This window comes from Mobula hypostoma, chromosome 6 (genome assembly GCF_963921235.1).
Source record: "Mobula hypostoma chromosome 6, sMobHyp1.1, whole genome shotgun sequence".
Classification (NCBI taxonomy): Eukaryota; Metazoa; Chordata; class Chondrichthyes; order Myliobatiformes; family Myliobatidae; genus Mobula; species Mobula hypostoma.
Window position 1 is genome coordinate 169,797,724 of NC_086102.1, and position 26,554 is coordinate 169,824,277.

At 41.5% G+C, this 26,554-nt stretch overlaps 1 protein-coding gene across 6 annotated transcripts in view; it reads right to left on the minus strand.

The window, feature by feature from the left end:
• The window catches only part of kalrna (kalirin RhoGEF kinase a), a 747,932-nt gene that overhangs the window by 130,640 nt on the left and 590,738 nt on the right, over positions 1 to 26,554 (minus strand). Inside the window, exon 1 of one of the 6 annotated variants that reach the window (XM_063052246.1) lies at positions 18,501 to 18,709. The exons of the other annotated variants lie outside the window; for them this stretch is intronic. Within the exon in view, the coding sequence (XP_062908316.1) occupies positions 18,501 to 18,588 (88 nt within the window). The 5' untranslated portion in view covers positions 18,589 to 18,709. Of the gene's footprint in view, positions 1 to 18,500; positions 18,710 to 26,554 lie in introns of those variants that run through there. 6 annotated transcript variants of the gene reach the window in all.

A 26,554-nucleotide genomic window follows, 5' to 3' on the forward strand; every position in this document is an offset into this window, starting at 1 on the left:
GACTCATAGAGAGGTAACAGCATGGAAAACAGTTCACACCTACCATCAAGCTCCATTTCACACTAACCTACATTAATACTTTTTTTTAAAAAATGTTCTTCACATTCTGATCAACTTCCCCCCAGGTTGCTCCAACATCTTGGAAGTTACCATTACTAGAGAGAAGGTTCTTGGGGAAACTGTAAGGTCTGAAGGTAGATAGGTCACCTGGACCAGAAGGTGTACACCCCAAAGTTCTCAAAGAGGTGGCTGAAGAGATTGTGGAGGCATTAGTAGTGATCTTTCAAGAATCACATGATAAAATAGACCATAGTCAGTATGGTTTCCTCAAGGGAAAATCTTGCCTGACAAATCTATTGGAATTCTTTGAATAAGATACAAGCGGGATAGACAAAGCAGAATCAGTTCATGCCGTGTTTTTGGATTTTCAGAAGGCCTTTAACAAGGTTCCACACTGCTTAACGAGCTATGAGTTCATGGTATTACAGGAAAGATTCTAGCACGGATAAAGCAGTGGCTGATTGGCAGGAGGCACAGAGTGGGAATAAAAAGGGAGCCTTTTCTGGCTGGCTGCTAGTGACTAGTGGTGTTCCACAGGGGTCTGTGTTGGAACTGATTATTTATACGTCATATGTCAATGATTTGGATGATGGAATTGATGGCTTTGTTGCAAAATTTGCAGACGATATGAAGATAGGTGGAGGGGTAGGTAGTTTTGAGGAAGTAGGGAGGCTACAGAAGGACTTAGACAGATTAGGAGAATGGGCAAAGGAATGGTAGATAGAATATAGTGTTGGGAAGAAATGAAACTTTGGTAGAAGAAATGAAAAGGTTGACTATTTCCTAAATGGAGAGAAAATACCAAAAACTGAGGTGCAAAGGGACCTTGTGTAGGATTCCCGAAAGGTTAATTTGCAGGTTGAGTCTCTGGTGAGGAAAGCAAATGCAATGTTCGCATTCATTTCAAGAGGACTAGAATATAAAAGCAAGATGTAATGTTGAAACTTTATAAAGCACTGGCAAGGCCTCACTTGGTGTATTGTGAGCAGATTTGGGTGCCTATCTTAGAAAGGATGTGTTGAAACTGGAGAGGGTTCAAAGGAGGTTCACAAAAATGATTCCAGGATTGAATAGATTGTCGTTTTAAGAGTGTTTGATGGCTCTGGACCTGTATTCACTAGAATTCTGAAGAATGAGGGGTGATCTCATTGAAACCTATTGAATGGTGAAAGGACCTGATTGAGTGGATGCAGAGAGGATGTTTCCTCTGGTGGGGGAGTCTAAGACCAGAGGACACAGCCTCAGAATAGAGGGGCATCCTTTAAGAAAGGAGATGAGGAGGAAGTTCTTTAGCCAGAGAGTGGGGAATCTGGAATTCTTTGCTACAGGCAGCTGTGGAGGCCAAGTCTTATGTATATTTAAGGCAGAGGTTGAAGGGGTACGGGAAGAAGATAGGCGATTTGGGATGGGGGAAAATTGGATCAGCTATGGTGAAATGGCAAAGCGGACTTGATAGCCAAACGACCTAATTCTGCTCCTATATTTTATGGTCTTATGGACAGTTTTTGATGAAAGATCTTGACGATGAAACTTATCACTGCCCCCAATTTGCTAGCACAGTCTCTGACTATTTGAGGAAACAATATTTGAAGCTCAGGATCTTAAGTCTGGCAGAAAGTTCATGGTCTTCAGCAGGGATTCCCAATGTTGGTTCTAGGGACCCCTTGTATTGGTCTATGGACCAGGAACCCTAGTCTATAGGACAGAGTTAAGTCTGCCTTCATTTTCACTTCAGAAACATGCAGGCACCTCAAAACATCAGAGACACTACAACCTAGTCTCCACAGAATCCTCAAACTCTATTGTTAGGATACACTTATGCTGACATCCACAATACATTCAGTTAGGTCCAGTGTACAGGCCATGCCATTTTCATAGATGTCACCAGCACCCCATTCCAAGCGCTGAAATGGCAAGAGATTACTAGGAGAACGGAGAATATGTTTCAAGGTTGTTCCCAAGCCTACTTAATAAAATTGCAACATCCTCAACAGCTGTGAGAGTAACTGGGCCATGAACCAACAAGCATGGAAAAGGAGAATTGAGGAGGCACATGTTACCTCTGCTGTCTTCGCTGGAAGCATGTGGAAGTTTAGTTAAAATGGAAGAAGCAGAACATCACTTCTCAATCTAGCCAACCACCTGCACCATCAAGTACCTACTGGCCCACACGTGACAGAGTCTATATGACCTAATCTGGCCTTATAGCTGCCTCAGATCCCACAGAACTGGAGTAGAAGGAAGTAACTCTGGAGTCTAAATGACTGCCTAGGAAGTAGAAGAGGCAAAAGAAATGATAGAGAATAACCTTATACATCTAGAGGCTGTGGTGTAATGGAAGACTACTGTATGTCATTGTCATGAAAGAAAGTTGAGTCTGTTAAGAGTGGCACAGAAAATGATGCAGAAATATCCCTGTCTCTTGCTAATCTTTTTGAAGGGATTCACAGCTGAGTTAAAGTGATATGACAGAAGCTGAAATTGTTGATGCACGTGTAAAAAAGAAGGCAAACTAGAAACAAATTTTTTGTAAATGGAAAAGAAATTATTCAGCTAACACGAGTTCACAGGCTTTCCTCCAGTTGTAGGGAGAAAGAAGAGACAGCTGGATAAAGAGAGATAGGACAATGACGGAAAAGCAAAGAGCCCAAAATAACATAAGGAATGGAAGGAAATGACACACATATTTAAGATCATTTTCAAACTTCAGAGAATTATATTGCTGCATTGCGAAACAAATGAATGGAAGTAGTATTACATGTGTCCAGCAAAGTTACAAACTAATTCACGCCTGAGCACGTGTTTTTAAAATAAAGAATGGTTCGGTGTATATGATCTCTGCCTACTTCAGACAGAAACTATTGTCCACTAGTTGACTTATTAGAAGAGAGTTGTGCCTAGCGAGGGATGTAAATCATGATGTTTGTGACCCATTCCCCAGACACCATCTCCCTATCAGCCCTCCAAAACACAGCATGATGGGCAAGAAAAGATGTGAAGGATGCTGTGAATAGGTCTCATCTTGCTATTCACATGCCAAGCCTATTTTTACAGCTGCGGGTTTTGAATCAAGCAAGTTTACCTATCCTGCAGAAACAGTACATTTCATTACTGTTTTAGAATCAATCTCTCAGTGCATCTGGGAGTCTGATTTAGCTTTAATCGTTGCACGCCTGATTTCTCCGAGCTCCAAAAGTCAGGCTGTGAAATAGAGACAGGAGAGGCTGGCTCCAGATGGTTGGTGATTCTTGTGATCAGCACAGGGCACAGCTGGGCCTCACAGATGTACCACAGGCCAAGTCGGCAGCACCAAATGCAGTAGATGAGGTAGGTGAAGGTGCACATGAGTCTTTACCTCACCTGAACAGGCTGGTTATGGTCCCTTGATGGTGGTGAGGGAGGACATCAAAGAATAAGCATTGCATGGGAAAGAGCCAGGGGTCACGGAGAGGTGGGTGAGGAGTGATGAGTGGAGTAGGGAGTCATGGAGGGTATCGTCACAGAGGAAGGCAAACAGGAGTGCAGAGGAGAGGATGTGGTTGGTGGGGGTTGTGTTGCAATTGGTGGAAATGGGGGAGATAAGATTCATGACTGTTTAATGTAATTTTCAGTACACATGTGTAAAGGAGAATGCGATAATTATTACTCCACATCCAATGCAGCACAAGAAACACACAGTAAAACAAAGGACACAACAATAAAGAAACACAATAAATATAAGTACATATGATAGCTTATATACATAAGGTGACGCTAGTGTGACGAGAATACACATAAAATTAAGATGTTTGCTGGCCTGGGCTAGCATCAGTGGCATCAGCAGTTGGTCTGCCACCTGCCCTCAGGGGAAGGAGAGATAAGGAACAATGGAGCAGCGTCTGGAGATGTGTAATGAAGGGACGTGAGAGAGAGAGCTGTCTGGAGCGGCTCCCCCCTTTGAACCTTGAACTGTTTGAAGTGATGGACAGGCGATACCCCAGCAGGGGGATAAAAAGGGACAGGTTCGCCAAGGCGACACACGCCACCCGAGGTAACGAGACCCTGGAAGCGGTGCGCCTCTCACGAGTGGGTGAGAAGTATCAGACAACGCCCGGGGTGGAAAGGTACGATCAGCGGGAACCCGGTGTGTGTCCGCCCTTGCCTGGGTGCCGGGTTCACTGCAGAGGATCGACCGCATCTGGAGGAGGGGTCACAGTCGGTGACCTCAGGTGACATCACCAAGGACCCGCCCAAAAGTTGCTTGTGAGCCATCTCGCCGGTCTGTGAGTGAAGCCGTTCTGAATGATCAGTTGTTCCTGTTCTATCTCTCTCTTCCCCCACGTTGTCCATCGCCATGGCAACGATTACTGCGAACTGAACTTTGAGTCACTTTGAAATTTGGTCATTTACCCCTAGACAACGATAGAGCCTGATTGATGCTGTTATCCTAATTCTGTGCACATGTGTGTTTATCATCGCTGAACTGTTGCATTTATTATCCTTTCGATTACTGTGTTGCTTGTTCCTTTAATAAAACTTTCTTAGTTCTAGTACTCCAGACTCCAACTGAGTGATCCATTTCTGCTGGTTTGGCAACCCAGTTACGGGGTACGTAACACTAGGTACAGGATTATCTGTACACAAGTTGACTCTGAAAGGAAATGATAAAATTGAGGTGGTGATGTGCGTTGTGGCATTGGTTTGTGGGTGGAGTGTTGATTCATTGTCACCATTATTATGTGCCGTGTCATATGACGTGGGTTATCAGAAGTGGTTTTTACAAGACGGGAGGCTCCAGCCATTATCAATATTCTTCAGACATTGTCCGCTTGGCGTCAGTGGTCAAGTGCCCAGGACTTGTGATCAACAGCAGATGCTCACATGACCAACCACCATCTGCCCCCATGGTTTCATGTGACCCTGATCGAGAGGCCAAGCAGAGACCCATTTCCACCCCGCCACCCAATGCTGAACCAGTTAAAAGTGGGGAGGGAGAGTAGTGAATCAAAGACCAGAGATGATTCATGTATTTGGAGCGGGGGGATGTTGGTGGAGCACAGAAACAGGCTTTTCAGCCTATCTAATCTATAAAGGCATCCGTTAACCTTGCGAGACCATGGATCTGCGCCTGGAAAGTCTTCACTCTCCAGGGCGCAGGCCTGGGCAAGGTTGTATGGAAGACCAGCAGTTGCCCATGCTACAAGTCTCCCCTCTCCACGACACCAATGTTGTTCAAGTGAAGGGCATTAGGACCCATACAGCTTGGCACCAGTGTCGTCGCAGAGCAATGTGTGATTAAGTACCTTGCTCAAGGACACAACACGTTCCCTCGGCTGGGGCTCGAACTCACGACCTTCAGGTAGCTAGTCCAATGCCTTAACCACTTGGCCACGTGCCCACACATCTAATCTATATCAAACTATTATTCTGCCTGGTCCTATCAATGTGCTCCTGGATCAGAGCCCGCCATACCCCTACCATCCATGTACTTACTCAAACTTCTCTTAAATGTTTGAATAAAACCTGCATCCGTCACTTCCACTGACAGCTCATTCCACACTCTCACCACCCTCTGAGTGAATTTTCCCTTCATGACCCCTTTGAACATTTCATCTTTCACCCTTAACCCATGACATCTTATTTCTGGTCTTATCCAACCTCAGTGGAAAAACCTACTTGTACTTACCCTATCTATATCACTTAGAAGTTTATTTACCTCTAACAAATCTCCCTTCATTCTCCTACACTCCATGGAAGAAGTCCTAACCTATTCAACCTTTCCCTATAATTCAGGTCTGCATGTCCTTGTCAACTTTCTCTGAATTCTTTCAATCTGATTGATATCTATCCTGTAGGTAGATGACCGGAGCTGCTCACCAATTTCAGCCCCAGCAACATCTTATGTAATTTTAACACAACATCTTAACTCCTGTACTCAATATTTCAATTTATAAAGGCTAATGAGCCAAAAACTCTCTTTCTGACCCTATCTACCTTGAACACTATTTTCAAGGAATTATGGATCGTGTTCTCAGATCCTGTTTTTCTACCATAATCCCCAGTACCCTACTGTGTACCCTGGTTTGTCCTCCCACTGTGTAAACCACACATGTGTCTGTATTAAATTCCGTCTGCAATTTTTTCCTGCTGGCTCAGATCCTGCTGCCAGCTTTGATAGACTTCTGTGCTCTCCCTCTCACCCTCCACCTTGATGTCATCTGCAAATTTGCTGATCCGGTTTGCTATATTATCATCCAGATAATTGATATAGATGGCAAACAACAATGGACCCAGCACTGATCCCTGTGGAACATCGGTAGTCACGTGCCTCTGGTCAGATAGGCAACCATCTACTACCACTTTCTGGTTTTTTCCATGATGCCAATGCAACATACAACTTACTACTTCATCCCGAATGCCAGGTGACTGAACCTTCTTGACCAACCTCCCATGCGGGACATTGTCAAATGCCTTCTTCAAGTCCACACAGACTACCTCCACCTCGTTTCCTTCAACTTTCCAAGCAGCCTCCTCAAAAATCTCTATAAGATTGGTTAGACATGACTTACCATGCACAGAGACAAGTTGACTAACCCTACTCAATCCCTGTCTATCCAAATACTTTTATATGTAGTTTGTTAGAATATCTTCCAATAACTCACCCACTATGGACGTCAGGTTCATAGGCCTGTAATTTCCTGGCTCATTCTTGGAGACTTTCTTAAACAATGGATCAAAACTTGTTCTAAATCCTTTCTTTTAAATAAAAACAATTACAATGTTAAGGAAATCTGAAACTTTTTTTGGGCACACTGGATGTTAGTACAGTCATTTGTGATCATGTAGCAATATACTAATGCTTAGAGCAAGGGGCAGTACGATAGTGTAGCGGTGAGCACAACACTTTACAGCTTCAGCCACCATGACTGGTGTTCAAGTCTCGCCATTGTCTGTAAGGAGCTTGTACGTTCTCCCCGTGACCGCATGCTCCGTTTCCTCACACGTTCCAGGGACGTCAGGGTTAGTCATGGGCATGCTATGTTGGCGCTAGAAGTGTAGGGACATATGTAGGCTGCCCTCCAACAAATCCTTAGACTGCATTAGTTGTTGATGCAAATCACACTGTATTTTGATGTGGTGGTGGCATCTGTTAGTCTCGTGAGACCATGGATCTGCGCCTGGAAGGTCTTGCTTCAGTCTGTGTTAGAGCAGCGTCTGTTGTGGCTGTAGAGGCCCACACAGGAGTGACAGTCTCGGCTGCATCAACTGCACTTGAAGGCGCTGTCCTCCAGTGTTGTCTTGGTGCTGTTTTTCCGACGAGTGCGTTTTTCTTCAGCAGCAAGCCTCAGCTTCTCTTCTCCTCTTTTTAGACCTCTGCGTAGTTTCGGTGTACGCAAGACAAATAAAGCTAATCTTAAGATTTTTATCAGTACTTTCAGAGTTGAAGCTAATCGAACATAGAATAGACTTTGGCACTCTGGGCATTAAGTACTTCTATTTAATAAGTTGGTCCTTGAGAGTGATCATTAAATACATTTCCTGGAACTTCTATTATTAATTGGGAGCCTCATTTAAACTCACTCATAAATGACCATTCAGAGCTGCCCCTGCTCTGCCAATATACACAGTAGCTTGGCTGAACATATGATATAAACTATTGATTTACGAGTATGGACAGGGGTTCTGCAACTCTCTGTGAAATTACTGTGTCATCTCCATTTGCAGCTCTAAGGTAATTCCAGGCCACGGAATTTGTTGCGAAATGTTCTGATTCCTCTGTCGTCTGTCTAACAAAAGAGGAAGTAAAAGATAATCCCAGCTTCCATGATGTTGTGTTGCATTTAGGACAGGGGTTCCCAACCTGGGGCCCATGGACCCCCTGGTTATTGGTAGGGGTCCATGGCATAAAATAGATTGGGAGCCCCTGCTCTAGAGAGTGTGCTTTGGCTAACAAAAACAAAGGAGCATAATTGTCGTTCTGTAAATAATGTTATATGCTAGCATTACTCTAAACTGGGGCTCCGAGCATCCTTAGAATCTTTTCCAGCGTTGCAACATTTCAGATGAAGATAACAGAGCTTTAATCTGCAAATCAATCTGCTAAACTCTCATCCATGATATTATCACCCCTCTGGATATCTAATGAAATCTACTTGTGGCCAATAGCCATCATTGTATCCTCAGCAAAGCTGAGATTACCTAAAACATAGTAAAGCTTCCAAGATTCTTAGTAGAATTGGCATCAAGAAAAAAAATGACAAAGGTATAACACATAACTAAGAGGGGATAAACCTCTAAGAGGACCATGACCTTGCTGAGGTTTGGAGGCTTGTGTGCCTCAATGGCCTGGAGAGCTATGTTGGCTGGAGTCGAGGCTTTACGCTTTGGCTCTTGGTAGGGTCACTCATGCCAAACAGATCAAAGGGTATAGGTCAGACTAAGAGTGGTCTACTGGTCTTCCACGTTTGGATGTTCGGCTCAGGGCTTCGAACCCTGACTGGTAAAACAAAATTGTTACGGAAACAGTAATGAAGAATCCTTCTATATCTGTGCGCAGCAATATTCCGGGGTCTCCACCTGGGGCTTGCATTACTGACAGGAAACTACTGACACAATGAAGGAAACTGTGAATACTGCCAGAGACAACGGACCTTCATTGTTGCCCTAAACCCCAGCAGTGTAATGGGCAAAAGGAGAATAGGGATAATCTGAAATTAATGTACAGGGGTTTGGGAAGGAAATTCCATTTCTTGAGAAGTCAACAATAGAAGAAATGGCCAGCAATGGTGGAATGATTAAAATCAGAGCTGCAATGGATTCTAGTTTAGAAGGAACTAGGGGCTAGCAGGTTTGGAGAAAACCCGAGAAAGATTTGAAATACATTTCGAATCAATGCATTGCTTGACCTTGAGGCCAAGAAGGTCAAAGGTAGAGGGAGCAAATAAGTTTGTCTTTGTTTCTGAATATAGAGCTAGACAGGAGTGCACCAAATGGTAACAGAGGTAACAAACAGAAAGCTGAGGTGTTCAGTAGGAGCTGAGCTGATGCAAGAGCAAAATCAGATGAAAGTATTTAGCAGTGATGATGGGCACCTGTGGTTCAGGGGCCATCTCAATAGCAAATAAAAATACACTTACACCAGTCTCAATTCAATTCCACTGTACATCAATCTAAAGACTAAACAAGAGATCTTACATTCCTATCATCCTAAGTCAAATTACAAAATTCAATACATTAGCAAGAAAAAACAAAGTAAGGGTGTTAAGGTTGTTTCACGTTGATTGACTTCTGATAGTCAAGTGGGGTTGTCTCCTCTTCTGGCAGAAGACGAGGCCAACTTCAAACCACACTTGGGCCCCAGGCAGGATTAATTTCAGTCTATTTAACAACAGTCCATCTGTTGTGCCTCCAGAATCATTCGCTCGTATCAGAAAACAGATTTCAGTTTGGCTGACTGTTTCCAGTGGTGCTTGTGCAAATCCAAGACAGAGAGCTGGGTGGAGTCAATTGTAGCTAACTAGATAACTGCACAAGGAGAAATTTCATTCCTTCTAGTTCCAATTTAGAAAGAAGCTTGTCGTAGTGGAATGTGTCTACCCCTGAGAAGCCTGAGCAGAGACTGCCCTGTCCAGACCAACAGTTTAATGTGTCTGAACAAAATATAAAGGCCAGATATTTTAAGTACACTGATCTTCTTTGTCCTGCTCACACTGCATCCCATTTACGTGGTATCTGTACATCTGAGATTGGATGGATAGTTTAAAAGGCAGCCATTTATTCTTTTGCAACATTAAGTTAAGGTCAGATGGTGCCATGCTTGCAGTTATAGCAATACAAGATTCTACAAACTGTACCGGCAGGCAAATACTCCAGTTTACTGATTTAGTAGCATGTATAATTTTGATCACCTTTACATTCATGATTGAAAATCAAACCAGTTTCTAAATGATCGACAGTCCATAGTTGTTTTCTTGACTGGGTAATTCAAATTGAACTATTATTTGGACTGGAAAACAGTGTTGGCAAACATACTTTGAAAGCTTTGCGGCTGAAATTTTCAGTAAGGCAATACAAGAGCAATTTATAGCTTTGTTTCAATTTAAGTAATAAATGGCAGGCTTCCCTGGTTAATTTCCAAAGAAATTGGAAATTGCTCTGCTCAGATTTCTCAGGAATGGACATGATCCAATATGACGTTTTTTTAAAAAAATTGGAACCAGCAGGAATGAAACTTTTCCACAGTTGTCCAGTTCGCAGCAATTGACTCCACCCAGTTGTCTCTGTCTTCTCTTGGATTTACCTGAACACTACTGTAGTGTGTCAGCCAAACTGAAATTTGTTTTCTGAAACAAATGAGTTGTACATAAGGCACAATGGATGAATATCCTTACCAAACGTAGTGAAGTTACACTTGTCTGGGGCCTAGTTCAGTGTGGCCTGAGGTTAGCCTGTCTGCTGCCAATGTAGCTCGAATTCTGGTCTCAAGATCAAACCCAGATTACTACCCAACCTTATTGAAAACTACTGATATTACAGGAGGCATAGTGATTAAAAATGCTATAATCTGGAATAAAAAAATATAATTGCTGGAGGAATTCAGCGGTCAGGCAGTATTTGCCGGGGCAAAGGGCAGTCAAAAGTTTTATGTATTTAATAGTTCAATAATATTTGAGTAATCTTGCAAATATGTTGTTTGATTGCGCATTCTTGTTTGCTTCAATAATTATGGGTTATAGTTATAAATGTGTGAATTGCATACATCATCATGCTACCAGACAAAAGTCGAAACAAACTACACGATTTAGTTCTCAACTCTTTTGTCTTCTTTTGATTAATTTAATGTTTTGAAGTTACAAACCACAACAGTAGTGATGAGGTATTTTTAAAGTTAACCCAATACTACAACCGATCTGTTGAAGCATAGTGAAAAATGGTGAGTAAAAAAAAAATCACAGCATGTGGAGAGAGTTAAAAATAGGGAAGGAAATAGAAGAATTTATGGATTCATTTGGAGTGAATACTGGGTGATAACAACCATAAATAAAGAGCAGGCTACATCATAAAGTTAGACATGTTCAATTGCTCAATGGGTAACTGGCTCATATGTACTGAACTAATTGAATAGTATTTTGAAGCAAATGAAAGAGCCAATGAGAAATGAGTACCAATTTTACTGAGTGCATTGGGTTTAAAGGCAGTCAATTTGCTTCAAAGTTTAACTGCTCAATCAAACCAACCGAAATGAGCTTTGTTGATATTCTCAATGTAATGCAGGAACATTTAGAACCAAAGCCATTGTTGATTGCATAATGTTTTAGGTTGTGGATGTCTGTTTCTGGTTGTTGTATTATATGAAATACTGTGTATATAGTTGAGATGCATTCTCTATTGAACTGGAATTTCTAGCTAAGCAGGAAGGAGCACTGTGTATTTAATATTTCAGTAATATTTGAGTAATCCTGTAAATGTATTGTTTGATTAAGCATTCTTGTTTGTTTCAATAATTCATTACGGGGTTATATGTATAAATACATGAATTGCCTAATTCGTCACCATGTGATACACGTGTGCCTCACTTAAACTAAAATCAAAGCACACGACTTATCTCCCAACTCTCTTGTCTTCCTTTGAATTAGTTTAATGTTTTGAAGTTACAAAAAGGTTTTGGTTAAGACCGTGTATCAGGACTAAAATTACATCTGCCTGAGATTTGGTTGGTAATGGCCACAGGTTGGACTGTGTGTTACCTATACAACACTAATTCTGGCCTCAAGAATAGAATATTAATCAAGCTGAAACATACCTAGAGAACCAAATATTATCCATGTGTTGCTTTTATAAATAAAGTAATGCACTGAATTTTCTTGTTATTGGACTCCTGTGACAGTGTTTAATACAATAATAAAGTTAATTAGTCATTTTGACCAAATGGCAAACTAGAGATGCCATTTCGAAAACTCATGGAAATTCCAATCTTCAGAGGCATGAAGAAAACTGAAAATGTTTGAATATTACAATACTACACTTTATGTTGTAGTCCCCAAATACTCCGCTGGCAGTCAGTAAAACATTTCAGGTACAATATGTTGCTATAGGGATAAGCCCACACAAAATGCTTACTTCTGTGACACATGTTGAACATTATTTGTTTTAGCATTATCAGGTTCCCTTCCAGTTCTCTCCCACCATTACACTGGCATTAGTTTCTATAAATGTATTGTTAGCTCTTTCCTTCATTTTGGATGACAAGCAGTCCAATTTTATCAGCTCCAGGTACCTGGTTCAATTCGGATCTCCAGTGCTATTCATGTGGAATTTATGTGATACGGATTTCCTTTGTTTTCTCTGTTCCTCTTGTTCCTCTGTTTTCTTCTCACATCCCAGCAGCACATTGGTTGTCAGATCTGATAAAGGGCATTTGACTCAAAACATTCACTGGCTTCTCCTTCTACAGTTGTTGACTTTTTGGCTGAGTTTTTCCAGTGTTTCTGTTTTTATTTCAGATTCCAGCATCTGCAGTTTTATTGTTTTCCTGGTTGTTCAATTAACTGGCTGGTGCAAGTTATCCCAAGTGTAGGTGGGTGAAAGGAGAAATGGGAAGAGCGGGGTTGTAATGTTACAGACATGTGTGAGAGAATATCGGAATCAGGTTTAATATCACTGGCATATGTTGTGAAATTTGTTGTTTTGTGATAGCAGTACAATGCAATACATAATAATAAAACTATAACTTGCATTTAGATGCTGCCTTTTTGAGGCATCACCTTTTGATGGTGTCCTGGATGCTGGGGAGTTTAGTGTTCACAATGGAGCTGGCTGTGTTTACAACCCTCTGTGGCTTTTTTCCGATCCTATACCGTAGCCGTTCCATACCAGAGGCTGATGCAACCTGTTAGAATGCTGGTTCTAAGTAGAAATTTGCGAGTGAGTGAGAGGGAAAATAAGTAGGAAAATTGGAAGGATCAAATCATTCTGGGAGCTGATAGACACTTCACTGGCCTCTTACTATTTCAATATGAAATATAAAATATTAAATAAATATTTTCATTATCTCAGGGGCAGCTCCTAATTGTGACACCTCTGTTAAAAATAAGGGTGTCCTTTGGAGTGTGACCTTTTTCAGAACGCACTTCAGACTGGATGGGAATGGATGCATTTGGACCAGGTAGCAATTTTGTATTTTAATTTTAAACATGACTGGCACAAATCCTCTGGATTCCTCCCCCATTTCTTCTGCACACATTAACAATTAGTCTGCAGGATAATATCTTTCTCAGGGATTTCAATGTCCCGTTCTCAAAGTTTTTATTGTTCTATTGGACTAAACATTCTCCTGCTCAGTTGGGTGGGGGGGTGGGGGGGGGGAGGCTGATGAAATTGGTTCAGCTTTGACAATAATGAAAAATCTAGAACAAATCTAGTCTGCAGCTGTATTTTTCCAAGGCACAGCTCCAACTGTGCCTTCCTTCTTATTAAAAAAAACTTGTCAAAGTATGTAAAATAAGGACAGAATATTGGGTACAAAAAGTAGACTAAATTACATATGCATTACCTGCCATTTAAGCCCATGTTCACCATCTGAAGGGTTATTGCCTTAAATGTTTACTGTTTCTCTTCTACAGTTGGTGCCTACTTGCTATTTCTGGGGTAGTGTTTTACATGGCTTTGCTTGGCCATATGCACTACCACAGAATCAATTTCCCCTCCTTCACACACTTAACCTCAATGAAGAAGTCATGGCAAAGCAAACTGTTCAACTTGCAAAGCAAACACATAGAAAACTGATCTTATGGAAGCAAACCAATGATTAATGGAACGTAAAAGATTAAAGCCAGAATATTATTTTAAGTTAAGTTGCAACATTTCAAAGTGGAACATGGGTCCAAAAATGTAAAAAGATGAATTACTACACAAATTTTGCTTAAGACTCTTTAACCTTCTCATTCCTACAATCATCCAAGCCTTGGACCCTCTTGAATAAGCCTTTGTGCCTCTTTAGGCATGTTCCAAAGGGCTTATTGAGGCACCTACTATATCTCTGCTTTACAAGAGGCAACCCCAAATGCATCATCCTACTTTCTTGCTGTTATGCCCACCCAGACTTCCCATTCCATGTATCCCTACAGATGCTTATTCTGTAAACTGCCAGTAAAACAGCAACCAGCTTTGCTCTCTGCATCATCTTTGGAATAGTTGCTCCCAAACATTTTTGGGTTATCGCTCCCTTGTCTCCCAGACTACACCCCCAACACTCCCCTCTCCCTTTCCAGCCATTGCATAAAATATATAAAGAATTTTGATTTATAATACACAGTGAAGGAAAATGGGGACTGCAAGTTCAAAGCAGTGACAAATAAATTGCAAAGATTATTCAGATCTATTTAAAGCTACAACATCAACATCAGACTGAATGTCACTCAGAAGGAGTCTCAGATCCCACATTCAGAAATTTGTAGTCTGTGTCATTGCTTTGAAAGAAGTTGGGTGACTGCACAGAAACTGTGCTCCAGTAAATATGATGTTGGAAAGGCAATAAAGAACATGTTGACCTTTTTCCACAGTGTTCAGAGATTTCTTTCTGATACCAAAAATCTTGATATGGTTTTTTGAACCTCAGCTTCAGCTAGAAGTAATTTTGTAGCAAGTTCAGTTCTTCCTCCATCCTTCCTTCCTGTTAATTCCTCATTACAAGGGTTCGGAAATGGATCTATTACCCAATCTGGAATTTGGATCAAGAGAAGATCCTGAAATCTCTTTGACACGTCTTTGTGCAGCTCACCCAGCTGAGCACTGTATATGTGAAGATCATCATCTGGTATTCTTTCTTTCTCTTCCAACTCAAAGAGGCTTGGAATTTGCGACAGCCAATGTTGCACTTAAATAGGGTTAACTTGGATAGACATGCAGAGATGACTAATTTGATTGATAAGATTCTGATAATTTCCTTGAAAGTGAAATTGATTTATTAAACATTGCGCAATAAAAAGAGGAGGGAGGAGAAGATGGCGACACGATGCAGCGCGCGGCCATTCCAAATGGAATCGTATGTGTTAACTAGGGGTAGTGCACAATCCTGATTTGATGGAGACAGCCGTAAGAAGCATGGAGGAACACCTGGAGAAACTTCTGAAATGCCCGCTTCGCTGCCACTGCTACTGTGCGATCGAGAATCTCTGGAGGGGAAGGCCCCAAATCCTCGGCTTTGCCTATTGCCTGTTGCCGGGGCTGGGGTTGAAGCACTCTGCAGAGATGGTGCTCGGTGCTCGGTGTCGGAGAGCTGGTCGGAGGCTCGGAGTTTTCGGACGGACTCGGAGTCAGACTGTGGTCGGATGCTTCCAGGATGCTGCATCGGTAAGTTTGCGGTGCTGGAGGTTCACCGTCTGTGTGAGATGATGGGATTTTCGAGGGACTTTGAGACTTTTTTTTAACCGTGCCATGGTCTGTTCTTATCAAATTATGGTATTGCTTTGCACTGTTGTAACTATATGTCATAATTTATGTGGTTTTTATCAGTTTTTAAGTCAGTTTGTCATGTGTTTCTGTGATATCATTCTGGAAAAACATTGTATCATTTCTTAATTCATGCATTACTAAATGACAATAAAAGAGGACTGCGTGTCCTCATAACCTAATCTAATCTAATCTAATCTAATCTAATATTCTGCCAGATAAGGAACGTAATACCTAATATTCTTGAGTTGATTACTGAATGAAGCATTCAAGTCTTCAGAGAACTCAGAGAGCCTTATCATAGTTTCCAAAAAAAATGCAGAAAAGCAAACCAGGCAGTTTCCTTTTGAGAGCTCCCTGAATTCTGTGTGCAACAGCAAGTATTCAAACTGTTCATCATTCTCAACACAACGCTCAAAATAGTTGTGAATTAAGAGAATGAGACTTGATTTTATCAACCGCCATAATAACAATACTTAGTGATTTGTGCAGCTAATAACTTTAGTTATTTTATGACAAGATGTTGTCTGTGAATTGCACAGTCGATATGTTAAGTACAGCTTTTTTCAAGAAAGTAATAACCCCACGGTGGTGTCCTGTCATTGACAGTACCTTATCTGTTGCACAAGCAAGAATGTTAGTGAGTGGAATGTCCTTTTGTCGGAAAAATGACCCCAAACCCCAAAATATTGACTCACTCTTCGTATATTTTTCTAGTCCCCTTGCAAATAACAACTCTTAAACCATGCTTGCTTCTTTTATGAAGTGAACATAACCAAGAAACAAAGATTTGTTGCCTGGCTAAGTTGACTCAACTAACTCCAGCCCTACTGTAATTAAGGCAATATGCCATTTGGCTTCCTGATGCAGGCCTGCTAAGTTCTTGTAATTCATGCATAGGAATACCTAGATCCTTTTTCAGTAATTATGTGTATCGTAGGTATTAGTATAAACACTAACCAGTCTTCAAAAAACCTTTTCAGGTGTAAGTTACAATGTTTAGAAATTGAAAGGAATATCTTTGTAAACAAACAGTATTCTAAAGATCTTTTGCATCTAACAGTTTCAGGCTCCATGTGGTATCAACAGTCTGCCTTTGGATTCCTCTTACCAAAGTGCAAAATCTTATACTTCTCGACTTTAAACTTTATATGCCATGTTTTCACCCGCCTAATCAACCTATCTAATCTAGTTGCATGTTCCTTTCATTATCACAATATGACCTCCCATCTATTTTTGTGACATCAGCAAACTTAGCTACCCTTACATTCTGGCCCTTCCTCTGGTCGTTAATTTAATTTGAAATAATTAAAGAAAAGAACTGATCCTTAGGGCACTCCACCAGTTATTTTCTTCCAACTTGAAAAAGACCTGAAAAAGTTTATTTTGACACTCTGCCATTTATTCAGTAACCAATCTGTAAACTAATCATTAACACACTTGTAATAATATCATGCATCTCTTGGCACCATCTTTTTATGCGATATTGTAACAAATGTCTTATGAAAATTCAAATACAACTATATATAGTCCAATCATTTCTGCTTGCTTCATTCTTGAAGAACTTTGTCAAGTTTGTCAAACGGAATATGCATTTCATAAAAAGTTCAGTTGATTCTACTAGGCATGCCACTTTGTTTCCATACTCAATATCAGGTCCCTGGAACAGACACTCTAGAGCTCTGTTGTGGAAATAGGAAAAAAAAAGTGTTTAAAAACACAATATTCCTATTGACTCTTGGGAACCCCTAGCCAATATCCACTCAAGTGAAAGAAGGAACATTTAGTATTCCACCAAGAACCTCGTGGCCAGATATAAACAGCACACAGAAGTCCAGTATAAATGGAAGAAGAAGCATATTTCTCCATAGTCCACCTACCCACCAGCTCTGCCCAGCCACTCCTGTTAAATCTGTCAGCCCCATGGTGTCACCAGTCACCTCAGAACCCACAGAATTGGAATAAAACTAAGTAACTCTTGAGCTCAAGGAACCACCTAATTTGATGATAGTTAGATTTCTACAAATCAGTTTCAATCTTTAGTCAGTGATCTACATCTATATCACAAATGAAAGAAGCTACAAGATACAGATGGTATTAATTTGCATCATACAGTATATTGGTCTGCATATGAAAAATGTATGTTTAAGTCACAACCAAAAAAAAACATTCAAAACCCCCCACAATACATCCAGCTAAGTCACATCCTGAATTACTACAAAAGACACCCCCCCTCATATTTTTGATGTTGTCCTGACAACAGAAAGCAATGTTCACTTGGTTATAACAATGTGGTTCTACTAAGGACGTTTCAGCTCATAAGAACACACAATCTGGAATGCACGTGAAGTTACAGTATATGGTATTTTTTTTGGCATTGGTGCAATCCTCTCATATTTCCACATGGGAGGAACTGGAATGCAAGTTAATAAGATCAGATATCATTGCAAATCTTTGGTGAAACCTATTCTGTTGTCATCCACAACAATACAAAGAACATCTAATTCAGAATGTATGCACAATAATTTGTGGAGGGATTTACCTTCAAACCTCCTGTCACAATCAGTGGAAACAGAGGGAGAAAATAAAATTCCAGCAATATCTATATTGCACTCAGTCTCCCCATGCTTTGGCCTTTAAAGTAAGTGTTTGATACATACAAAATCACCCTAATCCACAAGTAAATACTTCAGAATTAAGTACACAAAGTGAAAAGCTTCAAACTTATATGATCCTTTTGAAGGGATTTAATTGCCTGAAAGCCTTTACAGATTAATATTCAGCTCGAAAGAATTTGTTTGTTTAAAGTTCATTTTACATTTACAATCATGTTATGTGTTTTAATTCTTAAACCTTGAGGTTAAGAATGGCTAATCTTGACAACAAAAACAACAATCTTCCCAGTAAGTTAAAACCATTCAAGAAATGCACTTTTAAATTTTGAGCCGTAACTTTGCTTTGAGAAAGCTGGACTGTTCTCAACCACAGAAAATAAAGACCAAATAACTGACCTCTGCAACTCCAGCAACAGCAGTAGCATTTCGTCAGAATTCTCTGAACAGGGCAGCGGCAGGGGCAACACTCCTTGCCAGGTCTCATGCTTCCTTGGTTGTTCTCATGGCAGATAAGCACTTTGATACCGAATGGCCCACGCACAGCAGTTGTGAGAGGGAGCTGCAGTCACTGTGACTGCTCTTTACAATGTGCTGAACTGAGTAATGTGAAGCACATCCCAGTGAGGGTGGAGCCAAGCAAGGGCAGCTTTAGAAAGCTGCCGTTAGCAAATCAATGCAAACAAGTGACAAATAAACAAACAGATCAAAACAGTCACACCTGTGCACAGAATCAATCACCGCACTCTCCGGTCAACCATTTACAATAGAGTTACCATTCAGCACCAGGCACCACTACGCTTTATCAACATTCATTTTTTCAAAATTTATTTTCATCGTGAACTAAAATAAACCGTAGAAACACAATTCAATATTTGCACTTAAAGGTTTACTTTAACCTCTGAGCAATCATATACTTTAATTCTACAGCTCAAGTTAAAAATTGCTCCCCGGAGGCACAATTTATTGCATGTGATCCGAGAAAATGAATGTTTTTTTTGTCCATTTTCATTGTCGGGTGTGAAAGCACTACTAAAGGCAAATGTTTGAACTTCGGAAGATCCAAAATTTTCATGACCTTGAACTACACAGCTTGAATTCTTGTAGCCTACAAACTATACAGATCTTGCTCCGTAAAACTTCTTGCAATCTGTGTTTATTCATTATGTGCCGTGTCATATGACATGGGCGACCATGGTCTATCCATGACCATGATTGTTCTTGGCAAAGTTTTGTACAGAAGTGGTTTGCCATTGCCTTCTTCTGGGCAGTGTCGTTACAAGATGGGTGACCCCAGCCATTATCAATATGCTTTTCAGAGATTGTCTGCCTGGCATCAGTGGTTGCATAACCAGGACTTGTGATGTGCACCAGCTGCTCATACGACAATCCACCACCTGCTCCCATGGCTTCATGTGACCCTGATCAATGGGGGCTAAGGTGCTACACCTTGTCCAAGGGTGACCTGCAGGCTAGCGGAGGGAAGGAGCACTTTACATCTCCTTTGGTAGAGACACATCTCCACCCTGTCATCCACTTTATTATTAGTGAGAGCTAAAGTTGGTTTTTTCCTTACAATCATTTCAATGGGACTGTTATGCATGTACTCGACCTAACCTGCCACAGACAAAGCAGACAAATTTTCAGGCTTTTAAGCAGAAAAGATGGGCCATTCCAAATGGTTAAGGGGATCTTATTGAAACATATAAGATTATTAAGGGATTGAACACGCTGCAGGCTGGAAGCATGTTACTGCTGATGGGTGAGTCCAGAACCAGAGGCCACAGTTTAAGAATTAGGGGTAGGCCATTTAGAATGGAGTTGAGGAAAAACTTTTTCACCCAGAGAGTGGTGGATATATGGAATGCTCTGCCCCAGAAGGCTGTGGAGGCCAAGTCTCTGGATGCTTTCAAGAAAGAGATGGATAGAGCTCTTAAAGATAGTGGAATCAAAGGTTATGGGGATAAGGCTGGAACTGGATACTGATAGTGGATGATCAGCCATGATCACAATGAATGGCGGTGCTGGCTCGAAGGGCCGAATGGCCTACTCTTGCACCTATTGTCTATTGATTAAACGATCAATTGGCTAACATGTCCAGCATTGGCCTTAGGGAGATCAAACACGATCATTGCACAGGAGTGATGACTGATTGTCTAATGGTAACCCAGCAGTTTGGAACACACACACACACGCACACACACAGTTGTGTGACCAAATAGAAGTTCATATTGACGTACATTATTCATTGTGTCACTCATCAAATGCTCATCTATTAATTAGAAATGAATCCTCAAAACATTCCTTTTATTTTTCAATGAAACCTTTCCTAAAGTTCAAAATTCTGCACAAAATGTTGTCCTCCAGTATGAACATTGTGGTTTAACTTCCAAGTTTTTTGGTTAAAAGATCGCTTCTTAATGCAAAAAGGCTCAAATTTTCAACTGGATGCAAGTTCTGTGGATAGGGCTGTTGTGAAATAGGTTTCCCAAAAGCCCTTCAGTATTTATCCATATAGCTCTTACACAAGAGGTTCTTGCACATCAGCAAGTTAGGGAGGCTGGACCACTTGAGTCAGTCAAGCTAACTTTATTTTTCATTAAATTAGCTTTGGGATGTGACCCAATTGGTGGGACCAGCATTTATTGCCCACACGTAATTGCCCTGGTGAAGATGGTGGTGAGTAGTCTTCCTTAGTTAGCAAAGTCCTTCTGGTGAAGATACCACTAGAATGCTATTGATTAGCTATTAGATACAAGGATTTAAACCCCAGAGGTAATGAAGGACTAGTGTGTGAATTAAAGATGACTTTCCAATAATGGCGCTCCTTCTCGATAGTAAATGGTAGAGGCTATGGGTTTGCAGCTGTTAGTGGACGAACCTGGCAGTATGCTGTAACCATGGTGCACCTGTGGTGGACCATAAGATCATAAGACACATGACCAGAATTAGACTATCCAGCCTGCTAGAGTCTGCTCCTCCATTCTATAAAGGCTGATATTTTATTCCACTCAACCCCATCCACCTGTCTTCTCTCCATAATCTTCGACAGTCTTACTAATCGAGAAACTATCAACCTCTGACTTGGCCTCCACATCCAGCTGTAGCACTGAATCCACTCCCTGGCTATAGAAATTCCTCTTCACCTCTGTTATAGAGGGATGTTCTTTATATTTTGAGACTATGCCCTCTGGTCCTAGACTCCCTCACGAAAGGAAACATCCTCTCCATGACCACTCTATCTGGGCCTTTCAATATTTGATTAGTTGCAATGAGATTTCCCATCCCCTGCCCCCCACTCATTCTTCAAAACTCCAGTAAGTACAGGCCCAGAGCCATCAAATGCTCTTCATATGTTAACTTTTTCATTCCCAGGATTATTTTTGTAAACTTCCTCTGGACCCTTTCCAATGCTAGCACATCCTTTCTTAGACAAGGGACCCAAAACTGCTTACAATATTCCATATGTGGTCTGACTGAAGCCTTATAAATGCATTACATCTTTGCCTTTACATTTTAGTCCACTTGAAATGAATGCTAATACTTAAATTGCCTTCCTTACAACCAACTCAACTTTCAAGTCAACCTTTAGGGAATGCTGCATGATGTCCCTTCGCATCTAGGATTTCTGAATTTTCTCCCCGTTTAGAAAGTAGCCTAAGCCTTTATCCTTTCTAAGAAAGTGCTTGACCATACACTGTATTTCATCTGCTACTGCTTTGCCCATTCTCCTAATCTGTCTAAGTGCTTCAGCAGACTCCCTGCTTCCTCAACACTTTCTGCCCTTCCACCCCCTCTTTGATCTGTCTGCAAATTAAAGGTCCCTTTACAGTCATGCAACGTACATTTTCAACACAGACCTTTGTGAAACACCACTAGTCACCGGCAGCCAACCAGAATGGCCCCCTTTATTCCCACTCTGCCTCCAGCCGGTCAGCCAATCTTCTATACCTGCTAGTATCTTTCCTGTAATACCATTGGCTCTCAACTTGTTTAGCAGCCTCATGTGCGACACTTTATCAAGGGCCTTTTGAAAATCCAGATAAACAACTTCCACTGACTCTCATTTGTCTATCTTGCCTGTTGTTTCCTCAAAGAATTTCAACAGATTGGTGGTCAGGCAATATTTCCCCTTAAGGAAACCATGCTGAATATGACATATTTTATCATGTGCCTCCAAGTACCTCGAAACCTCATCCTAAATAAAGGCACTCCAAAATCTTCCCAATCACTGAAGTCTGGGTAACTGGCCTATAATTTCCTGTCTTTTGGCTTGCTTCCTTTTTAAAAGAATGGAGTGACATTTGAATTTTCTAGTCCTGCGGAACGATTCCAGAATCTAATGATTCCTGAAAGATTACTACTAACGCCTCCACCATCTCTTCAGCTACATCTTCCAGAATCCTGGGGTGTATACCATCTGGTCCAGGCGACTTATCTACCTTCAGACCTTTCAGCTTCTCAGGCATCTTCTTTGTAATCGCAAATACACTCACGATTGCACAGGTATTGTCCTGTGTTGTATGCTTGGCATCAAACCACTATCAATTCCAGTATGTTTCACATACTGACAATAAAGTGATTTAGATTTTTCCCCCTGACATGCTTGAGTTTCCGGTATACTGCAGGTGTCTTTGACAGTGAAGACTGACGCAAAATACTTCAGTTCCTCTGTCATTTCTTTGTCTCCCACTACTACCACTCCAACATCATTTTCCAGTAGTCCGATACCCACTTTCCCCTCTCTTTAACTTTTTCTATATCTGGTGGAACTGAACGCTCTGAAAGAATGCATTGAAGTAGGTGTCACTATGTTAGGTGATATACGGGTGATGAAGTTACATTCACCTGTGTAAGTGGAGACTACACCAACCCCCTTCCTGACTTGTTCCGAAAAGCAATGGAGTATCAGCTGACGAGACTGGCATGGGCATACACACCCATGGTATAAATGCCATGATAAAGAGCTTTTTAACCGCAACAGCACAATACATTATAAATATGACAAACATAAATTAACATAAACTTAACAAAAAAAATCATTCTTCCAATAATTGTTGTTTTCATTATTTAAATTTATTTGAAGCACTTTTAAATGCTTTTCCTTTCTTGCACTATTTTTGTAATTTATTGCAATTTTGTGAGTTTTTGGTGTACTACCACTGCAAAATAACAAACCATGTCATACAAGTCAGTGACGGGGCACCAAGGTAGTGCAGCAGTTAGCACAACGGTATTACAGCTTGGGAGTTCCTGTCACTGCCTGTAACGAGTTTGGACAATCCCCATGACTGCGTGGGTTTCCTCCGGGTGCTCTGGTTTCCTCCAACAGTCCAAAGATGTACTGGTTTGTCGGTTAATTGGTCATTGTACGTTGTCTTGGTGATTAGGCGAGTGTTAAATAGATGAGTCGGAAGGGCCTGCTCCAGGCTTTACCTCTAAATAAATACCGCAACAGAACAAACAGACCCTTCACCCATCTAGTCTATGCTGAACTATTAATGTGCCTAGTTCCAACAGCCTGCACCCAGACTACAGCCCTCCCATCTGTGTAGCTATCCAACTTTCTTTTAAATGTTGAAATCAAACCTGCATCCACCACGTTGGCTGACAGCTTGTTCCATACTCTCACTACCCTCTGAGTGAAGAAGCTCCCGCCCCCCATGTTCCCCTTAAATGTTTCACCTTTCACATTTAGCCCATGACCGCTAGTTTTAGTCTCACCCAGCATCAGTGGAAAATTGCCTGCTCGCATTTCCCTATCTCTACTCCTCAATTTCGTAGACCTCTATCCCCCCTCATTCTTCTGCACTCTAAAGTCCTAACCTGTGCAACCTTTCCCTATACCTCAGGTACTCAAGTCCTGGCAACATCCTTGTAAATTCTCTCTGCACTCTTTCAATCTTATTGACATCTTTCCTATAGATAGGTGACCAAAACTGCACATAATATTCCAAATTAGACCTCATCAACATTTTATACAACTTCAACATCCCAAATCCTGTACTCAGTGCTTTGATTATGAAGACTGATGTGTCAAAAGCTCTCTTTACAACCACTTTCAAGGAATTATGGACCTGTATTACCAGAGCCCTCTGTTCCACCACACTCCTCCATGTCCCACCACTCACTGTCCAAGTCCCACCCTTGTTTGTCCTCCCACAGTGCGACATCTCACACTTGTCTGTATTAAATTCCATCTGCCATCTTCCAGCCCACTTTTCCAGCTGATTCAGATTCTGTTGCAAGCTTTGATAGCTTTCCTCACTGTCCACTATACTCCCAATCTTGGTGTCATCCACAAATCTACATATTATCATCCACATTGTTGATAAAGATAATAAACAACAAAGCACCCAGTACCAATCCCTACAGCACACGACGAGTCATAGGCCTCCAGTCAGAGGAGCAACCATCTACTACTACAATCTGGCTTCTCCTGCAAAGCCAATTATCTAATCCAATTTACTATCTCATCTTGAATGCCAAGCAACTGAACCTTCTTGACCAACCTCCCATGCGGGACCTTGTCAAAGGCCTTGTTAAAATTCATTCAGACAACATCCATTGCCTTGCCTACATCAACTTTCCTTGTAACTTCCTTGAAATACTCTAAGATTGGTTAGACACGACCTACCATGCACAAAGCCGTGCTGAGTATCCTTAATCCGTCCATGTCTATCCAAATACTCATATATCCGGTCCCTTAGGATATCTTCCAACAACATCCCCACATCTTCAGCACTGTCATCCGCCCTTCCTATGATAATTCTTGCGTTTAAGTATATGCAGCTCAGGACGCTTGTTACACCATGCTCAACCTTTTGATTCCTATCTGTTTCTGAGGTCTAATCAATATCTGCCTCCACAAACTCTCCATGAACTGTTCTAGCACTCTGGTTCCCACCCACCCCTCCAGTTTAAACTCCACCATGTAGCATTAACAAACCTCCCCACTAGGATATTAGTCCCCCTCCAGTACAGGTGCAAACCGTCCCTTCTGTACAGGTCCCATCTTCCCTGGCAGAGAGCCCAATGATCCAAAAATCTTATGCCTTCCCTCCTACACCACTCCTTAGCCACATATTAATCTGTATAATCTTCCTACTTCTGGCCTTACTAGCAGGTGGCACAGGTAGCAATCCTGAGATCACAACACTGGTGGTCCTGCCCTTTAACAGCACCTAACTCCCTGATCTCTCTATGCGGAACCTTGTCACTGGTCCTACCCATGTCATTGGCCCCAATATGGACCACGACTTCTGGCTGTTCACTCTCCCCGTTAAGAATGCTCAGGACTTGATCAGAGATATCCTGCTCCCTGGCACCTGGGAGGCAACATACCAACCGGGAATCTCCTTTTTGTCCACAGAACTTCCTGTCTGTTCCCCTAAATATTAAACTCACTACCACTAGAGCTCACCTCTTCTCTACCCTTCCGTTCTGATCCACAGAGCAAGACTCAAACCCAGTAGGAATCAGAATCAAGTTTATTATCACCAGCATGTGTCGTGAATCTGTTAACTTAGCAGCAGCAGTTCAATGCAATACATAATATAGCAGAAAAAATAAATAAATAAATTACAGCATATGTATAATGAATACATTAAAAATCGTGTGGAAAAAAAAACAGTTCCTGAATCGCTGAATGTGTGGCTTCAGGCTTCTGTACCTCCTACCTGATGGTAATAGTGAGTCCTGACTGCTGTGGCTTTCCTCTGCAAGACCATCCCCTCCAACAGCATCCAAAGTGCAATGCCTATTACTGAGGGGACAAGCCACGGAGGTATTCTGTAAAGGCTGCTTATCCCCTTTGTCCCTACTGACAGTCTCCCAGTTACCTGTGTCCTGCACCTTGTGTGTAACTACCTCCCTGTAAGTTCTGTTAATCAACCCTTCAGTCTCCCGAATGATCTGGAGTTCTGGAGTTCATCCACTTCCAGCTCCAAATCCTTAACACAGTCTGAAAGGAGCTGCAGCTGGATGCAGTTCTTCCAAGTGTAGTCGTCAGGAGCATGGGAGATCTCCCTGCCTTCCTACGTCCGCAAGAGGAGCATTCCACAATCCTGCCTTGCATCCCCAATGCCTCAACTGTGCAATAAGAAAAAAAATCTCTGGGTAGCCTTTACCTCTCCTCACCGAAGCCTTTATGATCCAAAGCCTGAATTCCTCACTCTAACACTGGTTCACTCACACAATGGCCGCTCTTTTTATTGGCTCTTGCAATCTAACATATCCTTGGGAACTTTGGCATACAGAATAAAAATAAATAATAAATCTGATTTTGTCTCTCAAATGTTTTGATGATCATAACACATAAAACGTTTAAAAATTCTTTGACAATGACAAGCTATCAAAAAGTCATATGGAAGTTCCAGAAGCAAGTTCTTAGGATCCATAAGTGGTCAAGTTGCTGCTCATAGTCCCCTCCAGCTTATTAGATGGCTGCGGAA